We start from the raw sequence: 22329 nt of genomic DNA, 5'->3' as shown, positions 1-22329 counted from the left end.
CTGCTCTCTCTTTGTGGTGAGAGACCTGCGTCTTGTCTTTCTGCATTACCTCTCTAAAAGATGTTTCCTGGGGACTGACATGACACTGTATCAGGAGTTATTCCTGTGTTTTTCTAAACTCTCCTCTGGACTTGGATACTTGAATTTGGAGTAACCACCAATTGTGTTTCAGTAAGGAGTTAGTTCACTATTAAACTGCTCTGGATCAGTAAGCAGAAAAATGGTATTATGTACCTTGAAAAAAAGCAGGGAATTAATAGGTGGTTTGCTTATACCAGCTTAATCTTAGTAGAATATGCAATATAATTATCCTTGTTATCATGTGTTTAAAATTTTAAACATAGTTTTCAACCTTATGGAACGTTGCTTATTGGCCTGGTCCAAGGTCTATTGACAAGGGAGAGTCCTGCTAACTTTCTTTAGGGCTCCTGCCCTCGAGAACAAATGTCAAGAAAAGTAGCTGAGAGAAATATTGTCTTGTGTATTTTAATTCTAAATACAATGTAATGATCTTCTAAACAAAACAAATGGAAAATTATGTGTACGTGCATTACTTTTTCTATTTGTCAAGTCAAGAATGTGCTGAGCATCCTTGCTGCAATGAGGAAGGGTGAACAAATCACAGGAGAGCTTGTCTTTTGTTCAGAAGCTAATCTTTACTCCAAATGATTTTAAGTAACTGGCTCAGGCCATAAAAAGCTAGCCAGATCTGGTCATAATGACACACTTTCAACCTTATTTCAGGTTCTGTGAAATGATGGCTCTGCTGGGATATAACCAACGTTCCTTTCTGGTTTTCTGCAGGTTGAGACACAGCAATTCTAAAGACATGCATCGGAGGCACGCCACCCTTCGGGAGAAGGGCCGGCGCCAGGCCATCCGCGGCCCTGCCTACATGTTCAACGAGAAGGGCACCAGCCTCACTGCAGAGGAGGAGCACTTCCTCGACTCTGCAGAATATGGAAACATCCCTGTGGTGCGAAAAATGCTGGAGGAGTCCAAAACCTTGAACTTCAATTGTGTCGATTACATGGGACAAAACGCTCTCCAGCTGGCGGTGGGGAACGAGCACCTGGAAGTGACAGAGCTGCTCCTCAAGAAGGAGAATCTCGCTCGAGTTGGGGATGCTCTTTTGTTAGCCATCAGCAAAGGATACGTGCGCATTGTGGAAGCAATATTGAACCACCCGGCCTTCGCACAAGGGCAGCGTCTCACACTCAGCCCTCTCGAGCAGGAACTGAGGGATGATGATTTTTATGCTTATGACGAAGATGGAACTCGGTTCTCCCATGACATTACCCCCATCATACTTGCTGCCCACTGCCAGGAGTATGAAATTGTTCACATCTTACTTCTAAAAGGGGCACGGATTGAAAGGCCACATGACTATTTTTGCAAGTGCAATGAATGTATGGAAAAGCAGAGGAAGGACTCCTTTAGCCACTCTCGCTCAAGAATGAACGCCTACAAAGGATTAGCCAGTGCTGCTTATTTGTCTCTGTCCAGTGAAGACCCTGTCCTTACTGCTCTAGAGCTTAGCAATGAATTGGCCAGGCTAGCCAACATTGAAACTGAATTTAAGGTAACTCACATTGTGCCTTTTTCCTTGGGCTGAGAATGTTATTGTGTAGCTTACATGTTTGATCAAATTTTGGGTTGCTGTTTGAGGGGTGGAGGAGAAAGACTGGCAGAGACTGCCAGATGTGTTAGGTGTGCATAGATTCAGATCACTGTCATACTCCAATTAATAAAAGCTTGCAACTGAACATTGCATATTACAGCAGAAGCTTAAGTTTCTGTGTTGCACACTGTGATTGCTTAGAATCTCTAGTTTGCAGCAGGAATAAAAATTAGATTATTCAAAAATGGAGACTCATTTTTTGTAAGAAAGGTAAGTCTTTTAATTGAGCCATCTATTTTAGAGGCAGAATTCTAGAGGCTGTTTTAAGAATCCAGTACATCTAGTTCTGCTACAATGAGAAAAGGTATAAATCAAGAAATTTTGGTTCTCTGCAAAATAATTTAAACTGCATTGCATCTTAATGGTTTGGTGCTGCATCTATACATGATGAATTTCATGAAAAAGGAAAAGAGAGACAATCAATAAATTGTTATGAAGTTTATCATCATGCCAAATGTAAGAATAGAACTTGTGGAACTCTCTTACAAGTTATTTGAGATTTCCATTATCATAATGAGTTTGTAAATGTCCAACGCCATTTGCAGTATTTCTCAAAGTCATTTACATGACATAAAGAGCATTGTCTCCCTTTCTAACATAAATTAGTCATTGAACCCCTCATTTTCAGTGGCTCAGCCATCAACATAAGACTTTTTTCTGACTTATGGCTATTGTACAGCTACAACCATGGTCAGTGACTCTGGGGTAATAAAGTCCAAGTTGTGAGTACACTGGGGTAGGATGCTCACCTGGAATCCATTATTTCTAATTTAGAAAACTATTCATGCGTTAAAGCATCTCTTTCAGGATTTGTAGCTCTGTGCTGCAAAGGACTAGGGAGGAAATCATCCCTCTGCACCGGGCACTGGTGAGGCTGCCTTGAAGTCCAGGTTCAGTTTTGAGTCCCTCACTCCAAGACAGACATTGAGGTTCTAGAGCAGGTCCAGAGAAGGGCAACAGAGCTGGGAAGGGTCTGGGATGGCAGTGTGATGAGGAGCAGCTGAGGCAGATGATGGGGCTGGACCTTGAGGAAAGGATGCCCAGGGGGAACCTTCTCACTCTCTCCAGGTCCCTGAGGGGGGCTTGTAGCCAGGTGTGGGTTGATCTTTTCTCCCAGATGACAAGCAACAGGAAACACAAGATGTGCCAGGGGAGGTTTAGGTAGGATATTAGGAAAAATCTCTTCACAGAGAAGGGGGTCAAGCCCTGGAAGAGGTTCCCCAGAGAAGTGACTGTGCCACCACCCCTGAAGGGATTTAAGAGATGTGTAGATGTGTCACTTGGGGACATGGTTTAGTGGTGGCCTTGGCAGTGCTGGGTTTAAAGCTGGATCTTAGAGGCCTTTTCTGACCTAATGGTTCTATGAATCTATGCTCTCCAATTTAAAAATAAGAAGAAAATATATTCTCAGGCTTTGCAACCCTTTAGTAACTCTAACAGGAGAAAAATCCCAAACTGCTGAGATCTTTTGGGCAATAAACTCAGCACAAAATTTTGCAAACGCTTTCTCCCCATATGCATCAGAATTCAAGGACACAATAATTTGAAGGGGAAGTTTTATCTGGATTCAGTCTGACTGAAACAACCTCCTTGGGGTCAGTGAATCAGACTGCTGGAGTGAGGGTTGCTCCAGTGTGAATGCACTGGAGGCTCTTGCCCACACCTAACATTAATATCTTATTAATGCTCCAGCTTCTTTTCATAGAAAACTGTATATTGAGAGGAGCATGAGCAGCCTCAGCACTGCATGCCTGTCAGTCCTGATAAGTATCTTGCTGCAGAAGAGTAAATATATTTATACAGAACCCTTCCTTTTGCTCCTGGAGCTGCCAGCAGGGTCTATGCTGGCACTGGCAGGTACAGCAATCCTCCAGGAGCAAACCAACACCCAAATATTGAAGAGTTTCATGGTGGTTATATCTCTGCACTGGCAAATGAATGGGAGTAAATCAATACCAGGAAAACCCCAAAACATTAGAAACCATTTGCCAAATGACTGCATTTCCAGGTTTTCCAAGTTCATTGTCTTATTGGAAGAGACAGTACAGCACACATCCGTATGTGTTAGTGAAGTGCCTACCCATACCATTAGTTTGCTTCAAAGATTTCACATTCCTTTGGTATATTAATTCTTCCAGAAATAAGAAACTTCTCAAGAGTCTAATGTATTCTCACTGTAGCAATAAAAAAACCCAGAGGTATGTATTTATGTAAAAATATTTATTCTTATTAACATAATCAGTGTGATGTGAAATAGGGTATTAATAAAACAGTGGGGGGGTTTTCACAGAACATGACAATTTAAGAACTTATTTTGAGAAATGAACACAATTGCTGAAAAGATATTTAAGAAGTCCACAAATGAAGAAAATTTATGAAATTAGACAAGTTCTGGAGAGGGTTTTTTGTCACTAAATTAAGACTTTTCCCACAATCAGATTCCTAAAGTTCTATAATTAAAATTGGCACTCAAGAGATTTATAAAATTATCAGTTGAGATTATTTAAGAACATTATTTAAAAGTTATGCACAATTGCAGAAATACAGGTTTAAGGAGGTACAAAGAATCCTTGAAATGGAAAGACAGAAATTTTAATAATGTAGGTGGACAAATAGTAATTTAGTAACCTCTGAAAAAACTGCTAGCATGAGCTAATTAAAATATAAATGCAGTGCCTCTTGCCTGCTGCTTGCTGCCCCAAATCTCTTATGCAACAGCAGCTTTCAGCACATCAAAATGAGAAGCCAATACAGGTGTTATTTTTTTAGGGAACATTTTTTAAGGAAGTTGCCTCTTTGTGCAGAGAAATGTGAAACAAAAAAGCCACATGGACCACTTCAAAGAAGAAAACTTGTGTTACCTGTGCTAGGCCAGTTTATCCATTCTTTCAGGTGGTTTTTACTGTGGCAGAAGCTGAATAGATTTTTTTATCACTTTAAATTGCTAAGATTCAGTAATATGCTGCAAATCTGGTGAAACAGCTTTGAAAAATGGTGCCAAAAAGAAAGTTTTCTTATTAATGTAGGAAAAAATGTTATGAAATTTGTAGTCCATTAGTCTAGAAATAAATAAGACCTCTTCCCCAAAGTAAAATGAAAAATATGGAACCAGTTGTTTCTGTGAAAATACATGTAGAAATGGGCTGGGTGGGAAACTTTTAAGAGATGGATTTCAGGAAAAAGAGAAGTAAACATCAGAGTCCCTGTGAATGTTTGCAGGTCTTTATGCAGTGATATTCTCCTCTAGTGGAGGCAGCCCAAGTTGAAAAAAAAATAGCCTTGATTAAGTGCTCTGTCATTTTTGTATACAAAAATGAAATCTCAAAATTGAGAACCAGTTCATGATTTTCTCTCTTTTTCTGGTTTTAATTTTGTGTTTTAAAAACCAAACCAACATCCACTGGAGCAAAGGCAGTACAGACTGGGGGCTGATGAGAGTTTCTCTCCTCTTTGGTCCAGAGAAATCAATCTCCCTGGTGGCAGCTTGGTGTGAAGGCATATGCAGATATCTGCACAGTTACCAGCTGTTCACAGCCAGGTGACTCATTTCTAAGACTGGAATATTAAAAGCAGAGTCAACAGAATCGTTTTTATATGTCCATCAAAAGCCTTAGGAGATTGAATTTCCAGCAAACAGCCTGCAGGAAATGCCTTTGCAGCTGTCTTTAATAGCAGCATCAGTTTAATATTACTGTCCACATTGTGGAAACTGAGTGGAACCAGAGTAATTGCTCTGTTTATTTTTCCTAAAGCAGGGACTGTGTACTCCTTTTTCTGGTGAGATCCCACTCCACAGCCAGGACTGTTTTACAGCCTTGCATGCTCTCCAATTAGACCACCTGCTTGTGTATGTCAGGAAGCATCCTTGCAATGAAGTAAATCAGGCAAATCATTCCATTTAGCAATCCAGACAAATCAAATTAGAGACTCACAAAGGAGGCTTAGAAAATATCTCACCAACCACAAGCAGTAAATCAGATCTCAGCTCCTCTTGATTAAAATGTTACTAAAAGCAAGATCAAAATCACCACCTGGAAGACATATGGTGGTTGGTCTTTGTTTACTGCTCCCACCAACACTGTCAGTGCATTTACTACAGCATACTATGTTTGTTTCTCACTTATATGTTTCTTGCTGGCTGTTTTCCTCTAAAACACTCTCTCTAAAAGCTGTTAGGTTCCAAAAGCAGGTGCTGGCAGTGAGCTGCTCTCCTGTGCAGGTGAGCATCACGCCCAGGCTCAGCTGGCTGTGGGATGGGTGGCTGCTGGGGCAGCAAGTCAGGAGTGTGGATCCTGCAGGGACGAGCTGCTGGAACTGCCTCTTGTCCCACTGGGGATGCAGGGAGGCAAAGCAGCTGAGGATCAAATCCCTCCACTCTAATGATGCTCAAAGAGAAACAAAACAGCCCTTGAGGCTCAATGACTTGTGGCTGTTAGGGATGATCTGGCATTCCTCTTGCCTCAGGAAGTCAGCTCCAGCTTTTGTTCTACCTAACTATAAATTGTCAACTTCACAGGATATGCTCAACTTAAATTTCTTAAGAGAAATTACTTTGTCCATTTTCTTGGTATTTCTGGCTCCGTGCTGCAGGGAGATAAAAAAATCCTTATTAAACTCTTGGTCTTTCAAAATGAGTAATAAAAAAACAGAAAATAGCATAAAAGGAAGATTAAAATAGTAGGAAGGGGAAATACTTTGAGAGACTGGAGGATAGCAGTGAACTTGGAAAAAGAAAAATACTTGAAAGCCTTCAGACTGTAAACCAGCAAGGCTGCACTTAAATTCTCTATTTCCTACCCAGACTGAACAGACTTTTGGATTTGTTTGCTCTCAGGACTGATGGGAGCTGGTGCCTGCAACTCATCTCTCACTGAAACCAGAAACTGGCATGGGAACCTCCCTAATTAGCCTCATGAACATTCTCATAAATCCATCATTTAATATTTCCTCTCTGACCCATTCTTCCTTGAGTGATCTTTTAATCTTTTTTTAATCTCTGCCCTCATCATATTCTCTGGCAGACATCTTGCTTCTGTTGTTTGGGAATACTTTTTATGACTCATATTTATTATTTCAGCAAGCTGCTCTTAAAGGATTAATGTGTTTATATGGCACTTATTTAAGTTTTCATTTAATTTTTCAGACATTCTGTTCTTTTCTTTATTTTTCTCCCAGACAGGATTTGCATATTTTAAAGAGATGTACTTTTTACTCAAGCAGCTTTCATTTTTTTCCTTATGTTTCACTTTGCTGCATTTAAGAAGAGAAGGCAGACGGGAACTTCAGAAATTTGGTCTGGTAGGCAGAATGTACTCATTGCCTTTTACTACTGTTTTTATTTACTCTTGCACAGCTTTCAATCCTACCTAGTGCCTGAACATTAAGCATCACCCAAACAAATACTTATGAGTATATGAACAGTCACTACTCCCAAGTGATTGTTTTTTGGATATTAATTTTTCCAGGTCAATATTTAGTGAGAATATTATTTCTTCTTAGGGATGGGGTCAAGGATGTGGTTTGGTGGTTTTTAACCTTTAAAAAGAACTGATCCTTTTTTCCCCCTCTCACCTATAAGCCAATTTTCCCCAATGCCATGCAAACATGCACAATTAGAACCTGTCATTTTTTTATTTTTATTTTCACTTGTGCAAAGCAAATGCATAAACAGGTACAACCAATTACCCAACTCATAATACAGGAAAGAATCAAGTCCCAGTAAAGCAGGAAAACAAATTTCCTATTGTTAGAAGTTTAACTTCTTGTTGGAACAAATTAGGTATTAAAATAAGAGAGGAAAGCAAAAGCAATAATGGAAATAGCCTGGGAGAAGGAGAATATATTTAAGCCTGGTAGTAAAATTAGAGTTTGGCTCACTGAATGAGACTTGTTCTGTGCAGAAGGAACTCATTCCCTATGCAGTTCTTTTTCAGAGACAAACTCACTAATAATAGATGCTACACCAGCTTTGTCTTGAGAGCTAAATTAATTAATCGTGGTCACATTTTTCCATGGATATGTAGCAGACACTGTGGCAAAAGAATATCTATAGTCTTTCTGCCTTTAAAACCCACCAAATTTGTGACTCGTGTTGCTTTCTTTAAATAATTACAAATTAAGAAATATCCTTTATATTTTGAGAGCTGTTATGGTAAGTGCTCGTTTTAGGTTCTGTGATGAAATAATTTTCTGTCTGGCACATTGCCCAAGAAAAATGGTTTTAAAATGTTGCATGAGAAGAAAACCTCCAAAGCTTTTCGTAGGGGTGTAGAACCTCTGCCAAAGCTGTAATATCTGGAGCTGTCTTGAGAAATCCAGATTTATATCTCTGTGTGTGAAGGTGTGTTAGCATCTGTCTATGTCTGCTCACAGTCAAGCAGAGTAGTAGGTGCTGTGATTCACAGTGAAGGGTATAACACAGTCATCTACAACCCACACCTGTACCTGGAAAAATTAAGACCATTTTTCATGGAAGTTGTAACTCTGTTGGCAACCCAAGCCACTGAGCAGTCACATAAAATTGGATAATGTCCCCTGCCCACAAGGCTATTTCACCTTCCTTAGGAGTGACATTGTTGTTAAGATCTCCCAGCTGAAAGAAAACCTCTTTAAAGTTATCAAAATACTTTATATGGAGAAAAATGGTTTCTTCACTCTCCTGAGCAACCAGCCCATTCTCCCTTTTGGAAAGGGGAAAAAAGACTCTTTCTACACATCAAAGCATAGACAATGCACCAGTGCAAGAAAATGTAATATTTGAAGTAATGCCTCAGTGGTTTTGTTCCTCTAAAAAACTCCAAAAATTGAAGGAAACTTTCAACATTTGAGGATGACAAGACAGATGCAACCCTGGAAATATTTGACTCTCCCAGAGAGTATAGCTGGGATACTTTTGTTTCCTGGGATGCTACTGCAAGTGAGATTCTTGGCAATGTCAGTGTGCACACCATCAGTGCAATGTTTATTGTCCTTTACAGCTCCCTGGGAAGTCATTTTTAGTCCTACTCAGTTAAGGATGAGCAACACTGCAACATTGCACTTACATCTTACTGCTTCCAGCTTGATTGAACACGTCCCTGGAGCAGGATTGTAGTTTAGGTGAGCAGCAGACATGATCATAAAAATATAAAATAACAGGGAATCCTCTTATAATCATTAATGGCAGAAAACATCTGGGAAGTAGAGAGCACTAGAAAAGTGTCACATAAGGAAGTAGCACAGCAGTTGCCTCACCACTGCTGAGCAATTTAGAAGCATTTTTATATATAAAACTTTTAAGCCAATCACTGTGATGCTTTAACCAGGTAGAGAGATAAGTGTATAGTCTGGAACCAGTTGATATTGCTTTAGGGTAATTTTCCTCCTAGGGTTTCAGTGTTTTCCTACAAATTATCAACCCATCCTCCATCATGAGTAAGTTTCTGAGGAGCTTGAAAATCCCTATTAATGGATATATTTTTAAGGGACCTGAAAAGCAGCAGCTGGTAAGGGTGGTGAGCAGAGTCAAGTCCCTTACACATAAATAATCCAGAGATAAAAGTGTAAAAAAAAAGGGGAGAGAAATCCAGCAATATAAGTGTGTTTGTTTCTCCCCTGCCAGAAACATCTGAGGTTAAACTTCTGAAACTTCAGCCTTCCAATAAAAGGGTTGGACTGGGACTGCCAGTGTGACATTTAGAGATTTAGACAAATCTCAGGTCCATCACAGCACGGTGCGATTGGCTGGGCATCAGCAGGCGGGATTTATCCCTACCACAACCTCTCCCAGTGATCTGGATTCTCCCACAGAATGGACATTTGTCTCCCCAGTCTCTAAGCAATAAAGGTGAGACAAACTCCTCTGTGCCACCTCCTGCTGCTCCCTTGGCTGCCCTGTCCCAGTGCCGTGGTCCTCGCTGCTGTTCCAGAGCGGAGCATCCCGCCTTTCCCTGCCAGCCCTGCTGCCAGCTGCTCAGAGAGCTCTGCTCAGTAGGGAGAACGTTTTGGCCACTTGCCTGTGTTTAGTTAACAGTGACAGAGTGTTTGCCTTTCTTGCCCACCAAGCGTGGAAGACAAAATGAGTCGTGGTGCCCAAATTAGTGCCTGCGCTCGATGGCAGAGCAGCAAGGAGGGCTCCTGCAGCCCTGGGCTGGCTGCTGGAAAGGAAAGGCTCACTGGGCCTGCCCATCCCAGTCACTGGGTCCTCTGCAGGAGCTCATCTGGCTTTGAATTTGCCCTTACACACTCACCATCCATCTAAGAGAGTTTACTGCATCTACTGATATAAAATGACACAGCAACACAATTCCCTTCTTCCTCCCCTCAGCAGTGACTGGTACCAAGAGGGGCCCAGCTTAGAGCACCAAAGGTGGAGATGTTTTTCAGAAAGCCAAAATCTAGTTCTTGTTGAGGAAAACAGAAAAGGCTGTGATCACCACTGTAATATCAGTCCAATATAACACTGGTAAGCTTTGCATTTAATTAGTACCACCAAATGGCCAGCCATTCAGCTGGCATCAGCACTGGGGGTTTGGGAATAGTTAGGAGCAGGGAGGTTTATTATGAGGAGATGACTGCTTTCCAAAGAGTGCTGCTCATTATTCACGTTGGGAAGGGATATCTACTGGAACTACAAATGAGCATAATTAGGATGATTGCTCCGAATAGAATAATGATGTTAGATCAGCAGATGGGAGAATGGAGTCAGGTACGTTTATCCACGGCACTGTGGGGAATCAATATCATATTAATGAATATAAACTAAGTAACACATTCTGAGGATTTCCAGTCCGACATCAAATAGAATGCAGATGGGAAGTGGTTTAGTTTATCCCTCATTATGTTGTTAATTGTGGTTATTGTAGATAATTATGATGAACTTATCCTCACTGAGTCCAGGCAGACTATTCAGAGAATTGTGGATAAACAGTAATGGTATACAAACAATTTCACAGTGCTTTAACATGGTGCTAGGTACTGTAGTAACTGTGGGGTTTTGGCATTTACATGATCAAAAATGGCAATTTTCTGGAATATAATTTGTTGCAGGCAAATTGTCACCAGCGCAGCATGGAAACAGCTCCTTGTCCACTGGGTGTCATTTCATTCTGTCCAAACCCCAGGAGCTGAACTCATTTCAGAACAAGGAGATATATTTATGCACTTCTTATATTCATATTTCTGCTCAAGAAGGTTGTGCAGTATGACTTCTAAGTCTGCTCTTCTTGGAGAGAGGACAATTTCCATATGGTCAAGAGTCCTCTGTGCCAGGACTCAGCAGCTGGGATCACATTTTATCAAAGTTTGCTTGCTGCTTATGTGCTGTGGGAACCAGAATTTCATCCACTGATGCTTGTGACCAGTTTTATGAGAAGCTCTCCTTACTGACATTTATAACAGTGGTTGTTGGCTGTTTGAGACCTGGGAAACACCAGGTTATTTTAATTACTAATATCACTTGCATCGTGGCTCACAGTTAAGCCAACATTCACTTGAAGGATGGATTCAGAGGAGTATTTTTTCTGATATGCATGTGCTGCTTGTAGCCAAAATTCCTGTGAGAGGAGGGACTCATAGCACCTTTGAACATGTGTGTTCCTTAAGTAAGTTGAAGGTGACAATTTACCTCAGCATGAGGGATAAATGAAACTGTCTTGAGCAAACAATTACTTTGAATTTAAATCCACTATTTTCTCCTGGATTTTTTCCCATCTGATTTTGGGGAAACACAGAGATTTTAAGCAGCTGAGCTGAAAAGAGACACAGTTGAGGGAGAGCATCGAATTCTCTCAGTGCAAGGAATTTATTCCATCTCAAATTGTATAGGAAATAGAAATCTTCCCCAATGAAGCTTGCAACAAGGAGATCAGGAATGTAATATACATGGGAAAATGTCAGAGAGGAAAAGTGTGGATGGCATGAGGAATGAGAAGCTTGGCCCAGAGGTAACTTTGTGCTTTGGTAAATCTGTCACACCAGAGCTGCAGAATGACTTGAAAGGAGGTTGTGGTGAGGTGGGGTTGGCCTTTTCTCCCAGGTAAACAGTGATTCTCAGTGTCATATCCCCACAAGGAGCAAACAAATAAATATTTGAATGTCATGGAGAGGGATTTGGAGCATTGCACTGCATCATCATGACCTTGATTTTACTGCTGATGTGAACAGATCCTAAACTCCTCTTCAACCAGAAAATTATCAGAGTATAAATTTGAAATGCATAGCTTGCATTTGAAGAGAAGCTGTTGACAGGACACAGGAGACAGACCCTCTCCTTGGCTGAATTTGTGTATTCCCCACATTTGGCATGCACTTTTCATTAATACCTCTGTCTAGCTTGTCCTGTTTATGTGACATCCAGGGACTTGGTAGTTTATCTTCTGGAAACAGGTGTTTCAGCATAAACATTCAAATGAGCTAGGGAAAATCTGCAAGAAAAAAAAAAACACCTTTCCCTTAGTTGAGGAATGAAAAGCTGTGGCTTATTTGTGACATGAGTTTGAAAATGAGCTGAGGTGATAGGAAAGAGAAGTACATCAAGCATCAAATGCTATCTTATGTTGAAAAGTTGCTATGCCAACCTTGAGACTTTAAATGTTCTCATTAAAAAAAATTATAAACCAATGTCATTTCTGTTCTGGGTTAATTAAATATTTTCAGAGATTTGGAATGGGGTGGCAGCTCTCTGCTGAACAGCACTGATGTTCCTGCACAGGGATGCTCACTAATGCTACCTGTCAGGCTGAAGGTGACTTTGGGAAAAAGGAGTAGAGGAGATGGAGGTGTTCTTCTGGCAAGTCATTAGGCATGAAAAGAAAGACTGTATTCTGCTCAGGGTGAGAACTTTGGATAAGTCAAGCCATCCATTAAGTTCAGTGTAGAGGGAGTTCACATGTATAGGAAACTTATTTTAAGTTTCGTATAGTAAAGAAAATCAATAGAATTAATAAAAAAGGCTGAGAGTGGACTGATTCTGAAATTTCTTATGCTAGGGAATATAAAACTTTGGTTGAAGACTCAGGAATCGTGCTCAGTCTCAGTCCTTAACTTTCTTTAAGGATTAAGTTCAATTCCTACCTTTGCTTCCCCAAATAATCCATCCACTAATTTTAGATTAAAAAAAAAAACCCAGACACCTTTTAAAGGAATTGTTCCAAGGGGAAGTCAAAGTAAAATATTATTCCTTCTTTAATGTTTTTATTGATGGAGAAACCGCTTCCAAAATTTATTCATTAGTTCTGGTCCCACATAAGGTACATTTATCAAAAATATGAATAATTTCCCAGAAGAAATTATTGGTAGAGTTGGTAAATTCATAAGACCTAGAGCAGAAAAGAGCTAAAGTGCAAAAGAGTGGAAACAAAACAGGGAGGTGCAAACCTGTCCTTTCTGCTGCTTTTGACAGTTTACATTTTAAAGTTCTTGGAATGTTATTGTTGAAGATTAAACATATACCTGGACCTGTAAATGGTGCTGCAAAAGCATGGTAACAAATTCTAAGGGATTTTCAACTCCACACCTCGAATCATTACCACCATCTTGTTGAGGTTCTTTAAAGGATTTGATGTATTTACCAATCAATAGGTATAAGGTGAAATCCAAAGTGGTTTGACTGATTCCTTACTGCTCTATCCCCTTGGTGGAGGTGTATGCTCCCTTAGAGATGAGCTTCTGCAGTGCATATGAAGAGATGAATTGCAGCTAGAAAACTGAGGAGAATAAAGAGACACAGAAAAAAAATGGTCTGATTGTAAATCAGTCAGTGTGACTGCCATTGAAATCCTTGTAATGATGCAAGGGATAGTATTTCCATGGATTGTTGGAAGTCAGAAAAGTTTCGGTCCTCAGTCAACTGATCCTTTTGCTTTCTGGGTTTCTTTGGAGAAGAATAATGCCAACAGACAGCACTCTGGTTTGTCCTTGGGCTCTTATACTGGCCACATCTCTCAGTGTGAATCTAAAATCCCCCTTTGCCTGGAGGCCCCTCTGCTCTTCCACGCTGCAGCCTGGCTCTGCTCAGAGGAAAAACCACAGCCCTGTTTGTCTGCTCCATTTAGAAGGGTCCAAACTGCTTGGAAAGCAACAGAGTCACACTTCTGAAATGTCATACTCATGTGTATGAACAGATTGCATATTATATTATGCTCACTGGAGATTAAGAAGTCAAGGTCTGGATCATTTTAAAAATGAACTGGGACATCTGTTCCTACCTCTAGAAACATTTAGCAACCTGCAACTGAGTAGGGAACCTGTGCCCTGAGTAAGGAAAGCCTAGAGCAAACGAGCAGTGAGCTTTAAATTCAGAGACATGCCCATGGGTATGGCAAAATACACCCAGAGCTCCAATAATTCTCTGATGTGCTGCCACTTAAGCAGCAAGAGAACATAAACCAACTGGATGTGCTTTCTGGAAAATTAACTGTACAGCCTTGGCACAGGCTGTGCATGTAGGCATTTAGACTGGAAACAATAAGAGTGCACTCAACTGTATTCAAAAGTGTCAGCAGCTGGCAAAGCTCTTTGGGAGGGGTGCTCAGTGCCTTTAGAGGATAACAAAGTTACATGGTCAGGATGAGTGCAGGGCCCTCCTCAGCACCTTCTCTCATCCCCTTCCATCCCACAGGCCTTGTGCCTCTTTTCACTCCCAAACATATGGCCAGCCAAAGACACTGTAAATACCCAGAAGGAAATCTGCCCCACAGCTTTTCTATGCAAGCTTGTGCATATTTCATGTGCCACCTAATTGGTAAATATTTATAAGCATTTTGAATATTTGACATGATGGTTTATTTAACAATTTCATTTCAAATCTTGCATGAAGTATTTCTGCTTTTTGTCCCCCTCTTTTCTCTCAGCTTTGTGTTCTTTCTACAATGATTTTTACTTGAGGGAGTTTTCTGCTCATATTTACAGAATTACCTCTCCATTTTTTTCTGCTGTCTCTTCTCAAAATGCTAATCTAAGCAATGCAATATTTCTCTCCTTGATATATGTGTATGTGTGATGTAGATTAAATACAAAGAGCCAAGAGCTGAAAGAAACATAAAAAGAGACTCTGTGCAATGTGCCTACAGCTTTCATGTGCACAGAAAATTTAATGCTACCTAGAAATGCCAGATAGGTTCCTAGTCTTAGTTTTTCTCATTTCACTTAATTTTTACTCAAACTCCACCCCTCTGACCTGAAACAGCTCTTTTCTGAAAAAAATCTGGTTGGTTTTGAACAGATGTGGAGACATGACAGAGTTCATTTCGAACATAATCAACAGATAATGACAGGGTACTCAGAGAAATTGCAGTGAATGACAAGTACCATCAGCCTTTTCAAAACAGCAAAATTAGACATTTTTAACTCCACATGCACAACAGTGTTAGAAGAAGCAGGAAATGACTAATTTGGAATCCTTCTATTACATTCTAGTTTTTAAAAAATGATATTGTAACATTCTCAGGCATTATCCTGATCCTTCTCTGCTCGCTGCTGCTATTGGAAATAAAATTCTCTTCCATGTGTTATTTGAAACAGACTGGCTCTCTTGCCTACTTAGTTGTATCCCTCATCTTCCTCCCTGAGGCTTGACAGCACTCAGCCTGTCAGGATGAGGCCTCAACATCTCTCATGTGTGATTTGCAATTTTCATTACTGTGAAAATCCATCTGGTCCATGAGCCTCATAATCCTCAGACATCCATAACACAGCACCTAACTGGGGTGCTTGGGAGGGTTTGGGTTATTGTCATTGTCTGGGTCTGCCTCTGCTGCACTGCCAGGACAACTGAGCTGCATTTTGTGTCTCACCCTGAGTTTCTTGTTGTGGTACAAGCCTGACCCCACCTGCTGCCCACTGCCTGTCCAGGCTTGCAGCCAGGATGGTTCTGCACAATGTTTATTTAGACAGGAGGGCCACAAAGTGCCTGGTTTAGGGGCTGAACCTGGCGGGCAGGGCAGTGGTGAGGTGAGGGCTGACCCTTTGCACCCCAAGACGCAGTGGCCATCTGCCCCTCTGTGTCCTGGCAGAGTCACAGGAGCCCTCAGGGCTATGATCTTCAAAAACCTTGGAGTAACAAGAATCTCAAAGAATCACAGAACACTCTGAGTTTGGAGGGACCCACACAGATCACCAAAGTCCAGCTCCTGGCCCTGCACAGAGGAGCCCAAATAATCCCATCAAGTTCCTGAGAGTGTTGAGCTCCTTGAGCTCTGTCAGGTTTGGTGCTGTGACCACTGCCCTGGGGAGCCTTTTCCAGTGCCCAGCCACTCTGTGGGTGAAGAATATTTTGCTAATACCCAACCCAAACCTCTCCTGACACAGCTTCAGGCCGTTTCCTCAAGCTCTGTGACTGCTCACCAGTGTCTGGAAGTATCTGGAAGTATCTGGAAGTGCCTCCTTGTTCTCCTTCACCTCTTCCTCCCACCCCTCACTAATCTCTGCCTGGGGCTGCAGCCTCCCATCCACTGTCCCAGCACTCCCTCCTGCAGGGAAAGCAGCAGGATTTGCTTCCAAATGTGGGAAACACAGGCAAATGTGTGAAACACACTGTGCTGGCACAAACACCCACTGAGCTTGTAAATAAATCTTCTTGGCTTCCTTGGGATTTTTCCCGTGCGTCAGAACTCACAATCAGGATTTTAGAGGCAGGTACAGAATTCTGCTTGCGTCACCAGAACTCTGCTTTGCAAGCCAGGATCAGGAGAGGTTTGGCTGTCAGACCTCTGTTAATCTCAGTTTTTAAGTCAGGAATAATGTGTGCTTGAGAGAAATACCCTGACATGAGGAGAGTCATTGAGTGTGTTCTCACCATCAGGGTGATCAGGATTTTCTGTGATGACTGAGCATTAAGGAAGGCAGAACAAAGATGAAAAATGGTTTTGTAAAAGGGATCATCAGAAGACACAGCAGGTTCAGTGATCTTTGAGACTTGTCTTAACAGATGAGCAGTCTCCTGAGAGATGTAATCTGCCCTCCTGCCTGGCTGCAGAATTGCTGGGAGGGAGTTTATTTATTTTATTTTATTTTATTTTATTTTATTTTATTTTATTTTATTTTATTTTATTTTATTTTATTTTATTTTATTTTATTTTATTTTATTTTATTTTATTTTATTTTATTTATTCTTTCTACAGCCTGTATCTTGGATAGGATGTATGGCTGCTTCTGCCTACTTAAAAATCAGAGTAAAACACTTTGAATGAGGAAATCATCCATAGCTTCTACAAATGTACAGAACCAGTAAAAAACATTAAGCTTGGAGATGTGCACAAAGTTGGGTCTTGACAGAGTTTGCCAGCTGGGAACCTGCCATTTGCAGAGGCTTTGGAAGCATTTTCCTGGTAGCTACTAAACATCTTTCCTTAAAGAAAGGAGAAGAAGGAAAAGAATCTAATTTAATACAAACTAGTTGTTCAGATGATGTGGAAGTGGTGATGAGAATTATCTAAAATGTGCTGGTTAAGGGATAAGCTTGAGAACTTTGCAAACAGTACACAGAGAATGGTATTAAAGCTCAACAGAGTTCTCACCCTTGTTTTTTTTAAAAACTGGTGAGCTAATTAAGCATCTCCATTACCTGTGGGAGCAAGGCATTTCATTCCCACCCTACACATGTTTTCAGATCTATCTATATTTGCTGTCCTTCACTATTTCTGTAGTTATTTTGAGGCTGATATTTTTGTTTGGCCATCTATTCTCTCAGCGAAGAGGCAACCTTTCAATTTATTGAAATTCATCTCGTTGTGGGGAAGATTAAAGCGTGGAATTGATTTGAGAGGAGTGCTTTGAAGCCATAAAGTACAATCTGTCTTTCATTTACATTTCAGACCTTACCTCACCCTGTATTTGAAAACATTTACTCCACAAATCCTATCTATCTCCACAAAATGCTCAGGTACTAGATTTAGATGTAAGTGGACCATCATTTTCTGCCCAAGACATAAAGACATCTTAAATCTTAGTGCTCTAGCTTGGCACATTTATGGAAGTCTTGGTGCCCCAGCTTCTGTAATGGGGCACTTACCCAGACAAAGATCTGCTTGTTGTTCTCTCATGCCTCCTCTTAATGAAGATTTGGAGTTTTTGCTCCTCTCCATTAACAACACAATTAGAACACCTGGTCTGATTACAGCACTCAAGGACAAAAAGAGGAACTGAGATCTAAACCTTTTTTGAACATAAGAGGATGTAAACATAGAGGTTTCCCCTTGCAGGAGGTGTCAGCAGTAAAATCCCTGCTATTCCCCAGCTGTCTTCAGCCCCTTCTCCTTAACACGGATCAGAAATGGGTCCTTCCCTCTCCTGTGAAAATGCAGCCCTGAGGGGCTTTCTGGCTCTCTGTGATTATTCAGTTATTCTGTGCTCTGCCCAGCTCCTCATGCATGAAAAGCAGAGTTGGGACATGCACACACATTCACGGTAGAAGTAACCTCAAACCTATGACAAAATCATTAAACCAACTGATTTAAAACTCATTAACAGCTCAATTCTGAAGGGTAACATCTCAATTCTGAAGGGGAAAAACTGACCAAAGGAGTTAAGCCACCTCTAATTACATATTTTAGACAATGCTGTTCTAACTAATTAGTGAATGTTTGTACAGTGCTTTGAGATCTTTGTGTAACAAGGAAGGCTATCATTGCTGTGTGTAAATGATAGAATTGATAATTTAGAAAATACAGAAGCACAAAGCCAGGTTACCCTTATCATTTCATCAAAGCCAGGTTTAACTATCTTCTTTTGGCTGCTAGCCTAATTAGATAAGGTATTAAGTTTAATTAATTTATCAAACCTAATTTGAGAAGGTCTCCCAAGTCAGTTAGAGCTTGTCTTATGCTTATTATTCCTATTTGTTGCATCAAGCCTTTAATATCACCATTTTGTTATGATATTAATGATAGCCTTAATTGTGTTCTAATTTACATTTACTCAGATGATGGCACTTTCCTCATTTTTTAAGTGTCAAGTATGTGAAAATCAATCACAATTTAATTTAAGGCAGGGAAATTGCTCTTCTAACCCTCTGTCAAGTCAAGTACAGTTTATCTCTTTCCCCACAAGTGTAATTTGGGTTTGCAAAGTGAAACTATATCACAGGATATCATGCTGAGTTTCTGAAGTTCCATTTCTTGGAGAGGTATTGAGACAATGATCCTCTGGATGCTGATTCAGGAATGTTTAACTAAATTCTGATGTTTGAGGCTGAAGTTGGTATTACAATATAATAATTATAATTACAATATAATATTACTATATAATTCATCTGAACATATCTATGTGTGATGCTCCAGCCTGTTGTACCAGTCTGAAACTTCTTGAAAGTTACAAAAGAAAGAGTTACTAGGAAAGAACCTAAACTGAAAAATTTGCTGCATATTTAACCAGTTAGCAGGACATTTTTTTTTTGGTCATATTTTTACATTCCTAGACATATGCCACACAGAGAGCAGAGACCAACTGGCTGCTTAAAATCAAGATTTCCCTAGAAATTATTTACTTGTTCTCTAAAACTCGTTCTATTGTCATGAAAACTCTACTGCTGATAGAGACATTGCTAATGAAGTCTGGAGGAGTTCCTGTACTTCTGTGAAAAGCCATCAATACACTGTGTAAATCAAATGCTTTCTTACCCTTCCAGACAGTAGTTTTGCAGAAGTAACCTCGCTCAGAGTTGTTCTTTCTTGGTTTTTTTTATTTGCCTGTTTGCAGCCCAGCTTCCCTTGCATAATTAAATCCCTTTTTTTTCCTGTTTTCCCTCAGAACGACTATAGGAAGTTATCTATGCAATGCAAGGACTTTGTGGTGGGGGTGTTGGACCTGTGCAGAGACACTGAGGAGGTGGAAGCTATTCTGAATGGAGATGTGAACATCCACCTGTGCCCTGAGCACCACCGGCCCAGCCTCAGCAGGATTAAACTCGCGATTAAATACGAGGTCAAGAAGGTAAGCTCTTCCTTTGGGCCCCTGGGAAACACATCTTCACATTTAATTGTGCTTCCTTGATGCCAGCTGAAAAATAAACAAAAGGTAGATTTCAGTGGAACCAGGACTTCTCTAGAATTTTAGCAACTTGTGGTTTGATTTGCAGTTTCTCACATCCTTTAATACTGAGGTTATCTGCAAAGTGAAAAATAAATTCTTCCAGCAGTATTTGAAACAACGATTCAGCCTTACAGAAGTGTGTTATGTGAATAAAAAATGTTATTCTGGCAAATTCTAGGCCTGGGTGGTCCCAATTAATTGCTCCTACAATATGCATTGATGGAAACTGGGCTCCTGCTACAGGACTTGAAGAGTGTTCCAAATTTTAAAGCCAACATCTGCTCTCTCTTTCCCCTCCCAAGCCCACCACCTGCTTCATTTTGCCTCTTGACTGTGCTACTGTGCTGGCTGGAGAAAGTCTTTTCCTGTTATGAAAGCCATTAATTAAAGAGAATCTTAAAACATATTTGAAATTAAATGCTTTCATGCAGGAGCACATAGTATGGAGCCAAATATTTCCTCCTAGGATGTTGTGTCTCTGCTCTGTTCCATCACCAAAACCAAGCTGGACATCTCAGTTCACTCTCAGTCAGATGTTCAACAAGCTGGGTCAAGTTTAGTTGTTGAAGCTGTTGCTTTAGTCACAGGAGGCCAAACTTGCTCTGGTGCTCTTTCTGAAAAGGAATTAATCTAAAAGACATCAATAGTGCCTCATCATGGAGCGGTGCCCTGTGATCCATGGTCTGACAGCCATCAGTCACAGAAACACAGAACATTGGGAGTGGCAGGGACCTTTGTCAGAACCTCGAGTCTTTTCAATGTGTGAATTCTCCTGTGTTACTTTGCTCACTTATCCCTCTAAAAATTAGTGTCATCCTTTTGGTGCCAAGACCTCGAGCTGGAGTGGCTGTGCCCCTCTGAGCACTTCCACCCTGGCTTACCTGGCTCCAGAGGGACATTCCCCACCTCTTACCCTGTCCATAAGTGCAGCTTTTCACAATGCATGAACATTGACCTAAAGCCCCCGTGGGGGGTCGTGTACAGTTGATCTTCTCATGTATAAATATCTTCCTAAGCCCAGGAAAGCTGAGAATCCTTTCTGGATCACAGCAACTTGTTGCACACTGCTAATTACTGTTAAACTAATTACAGGATATGGACAGGAGCATTCAGCAGGCTCGTGGTGACTCTCAGGCCAGCACTTTTGAGCACACTCTCTTCACCAGCCGGGGTGTGTCTGTGTGTAAGATGAGTATTTAACTGCTAACTCAAAAAGAAGGCACTTCAATCAGTGGGGGACAGAGGCGCACTCAGATAAATGGCTTTGGGCTTTTGGTGGTGATGTGATAATAGACTGACATTGGTCACACTTGCTGAACAAAGTGTGTTATGGTAACAGGGTAATTAATTCCTTAAGAGTCAGTGCATTTCAGGTGCAAGCTTTCTATTCAGTTGAGAGATATTTAGGTTTATGTCTACAAATGCTGTGCTTTGAAATCCACTCTCATTTTAAGGAAATCCTATAATAGAGAGGGGTCAGAGGGAGGGTGAAGTATTATGCATATTTAATAAACTGCTTCTTGGACAGATTCTTCAGATTTCAAGTCACTTTTTCAAAGGTAGTGACTCATCCTGACTAGACCTTGCCCACTTCTGGGCTCCTCAGTTCGAGAGAGATGTGCAGCTCCTGTAACAGGTCCAGGAGGGAGCACAGATAATTTGGGGACTGGAGCATCTTTCCTATGAGGAAAGGCTGAGGGAGCTGGGCCTGTTCAAACATGAGAAGAGACCTGAGAGGATTCCTCATCAGTGTCTGCAGGGAGGATGGAGCAGCCTCTGCTCAGTGCTCCAGGTAACAGCACAGGAGACATCAGACAGGAGCTGATGCCCAGGAAGTTCCCCCTGCATATGAGGAAGAATTTCTTTATTGTTCATGTGACCAAGCACTGGGACAGATTGCCCAGAGAATGTGGAGTCTCCCTCACTGGGGATATTTAAGAGCTGTCCAAACATAATCCTGCCCCCTGTGCTCTGGGATGACCCTGCTTGCGCAGGAGTTTTATACAAAATGACTTCAAGAACTTCAAAATAGTCTGAAAAAGAAAAAAAAAAAAAGGTGTTAGTGGTTATGAGTTATTTTTTCATTAAGTTCATATCCAGACTAAATATTTGCACTTGCACAGGAAATTTTAAGAAATATTTGATGTTTCAAAAATCTGTTTCTACCCTTAGCTTCTTAATTCACATTTCCATATTAATACCAAGTACCTACAATAGGCTTTCTTTGATGAAAAACTGCAGAGATCCATGAAATACATTGAAAATTATTATTTAATATCCATTATTTTACTTTTACAGCTGATGATGCAGTCAGTATTTCATCACATTTTTATTTCTAGAGTCTGGGAAAGATGTCAGGGACTCCCACCCTCAGACAGAAGAGAAATTGCATCTTCAGAGTTTCATCAGGTCTTCACAAAATCTTTTAAAATCTTCCTTGCTCTTCCAAATTTCTTTGTTACTTCATTGTCTTCACACAGTTAATTAAAACCAGAAGGAGAGAGAAAAATGTGAACTGGTTCTCAATTTTGAGCTTTTAAGTGGGATATACAAAAATGACAGAGCACTTAATTAAGGTTATATATTTTTTCAACTTGAGCTGCCTCCACTATAGGAGAATATCACTGCATAAGACCTGCAAA

The 22329-nt window shown here is 40.7% G+C and overlaps 1 protein-coding gene across 1 annotated transcript in view; it reads left to right on the top strand.

Moving 5' to 3' along the window:
• The first annotated feature begins 811 nt into the window (after window positions 1-811).
• TRPC7 (transient receptor potential cation channel subfamily C member 7) overlaps window positions 812-22329 on the top strand; it is a 59802-nt gene continuing 38284 nt past the window's right edge. Inside the window, exons 1-2 of the mRNA XM_063413701.1 lie at window positions 812-1582; window positions 19406-19588. Of these exons, the coding sequence (XP_063269771.1) occupies window positions 830-1582; window positions 19406-19588 (936 nt within the window). The 5' untranslated portion in view covers window positions 812-829. The remainder of the gene's footprint in view (window positions 1583-19405; window positions 19589-22329) is intronic.

Source organism: Prinia subflava, chromosome 16 (genome assembly GCF_021018805.1).
Source record: "Prinia subflava isolate CZ2003 ecotype Zambia chromosome 16, Cam_Psub_1.2, whole genome shotgun sequence".
Lineage (NCBI taxonomy): Eukaryota > Metazoa > Chordata > Aves > Passeriformes > Cisticolidae > Prinia > Prinia subflava.
This window is presented reverse-complemented; position numbering and strand designations above follow the sequence as displayed.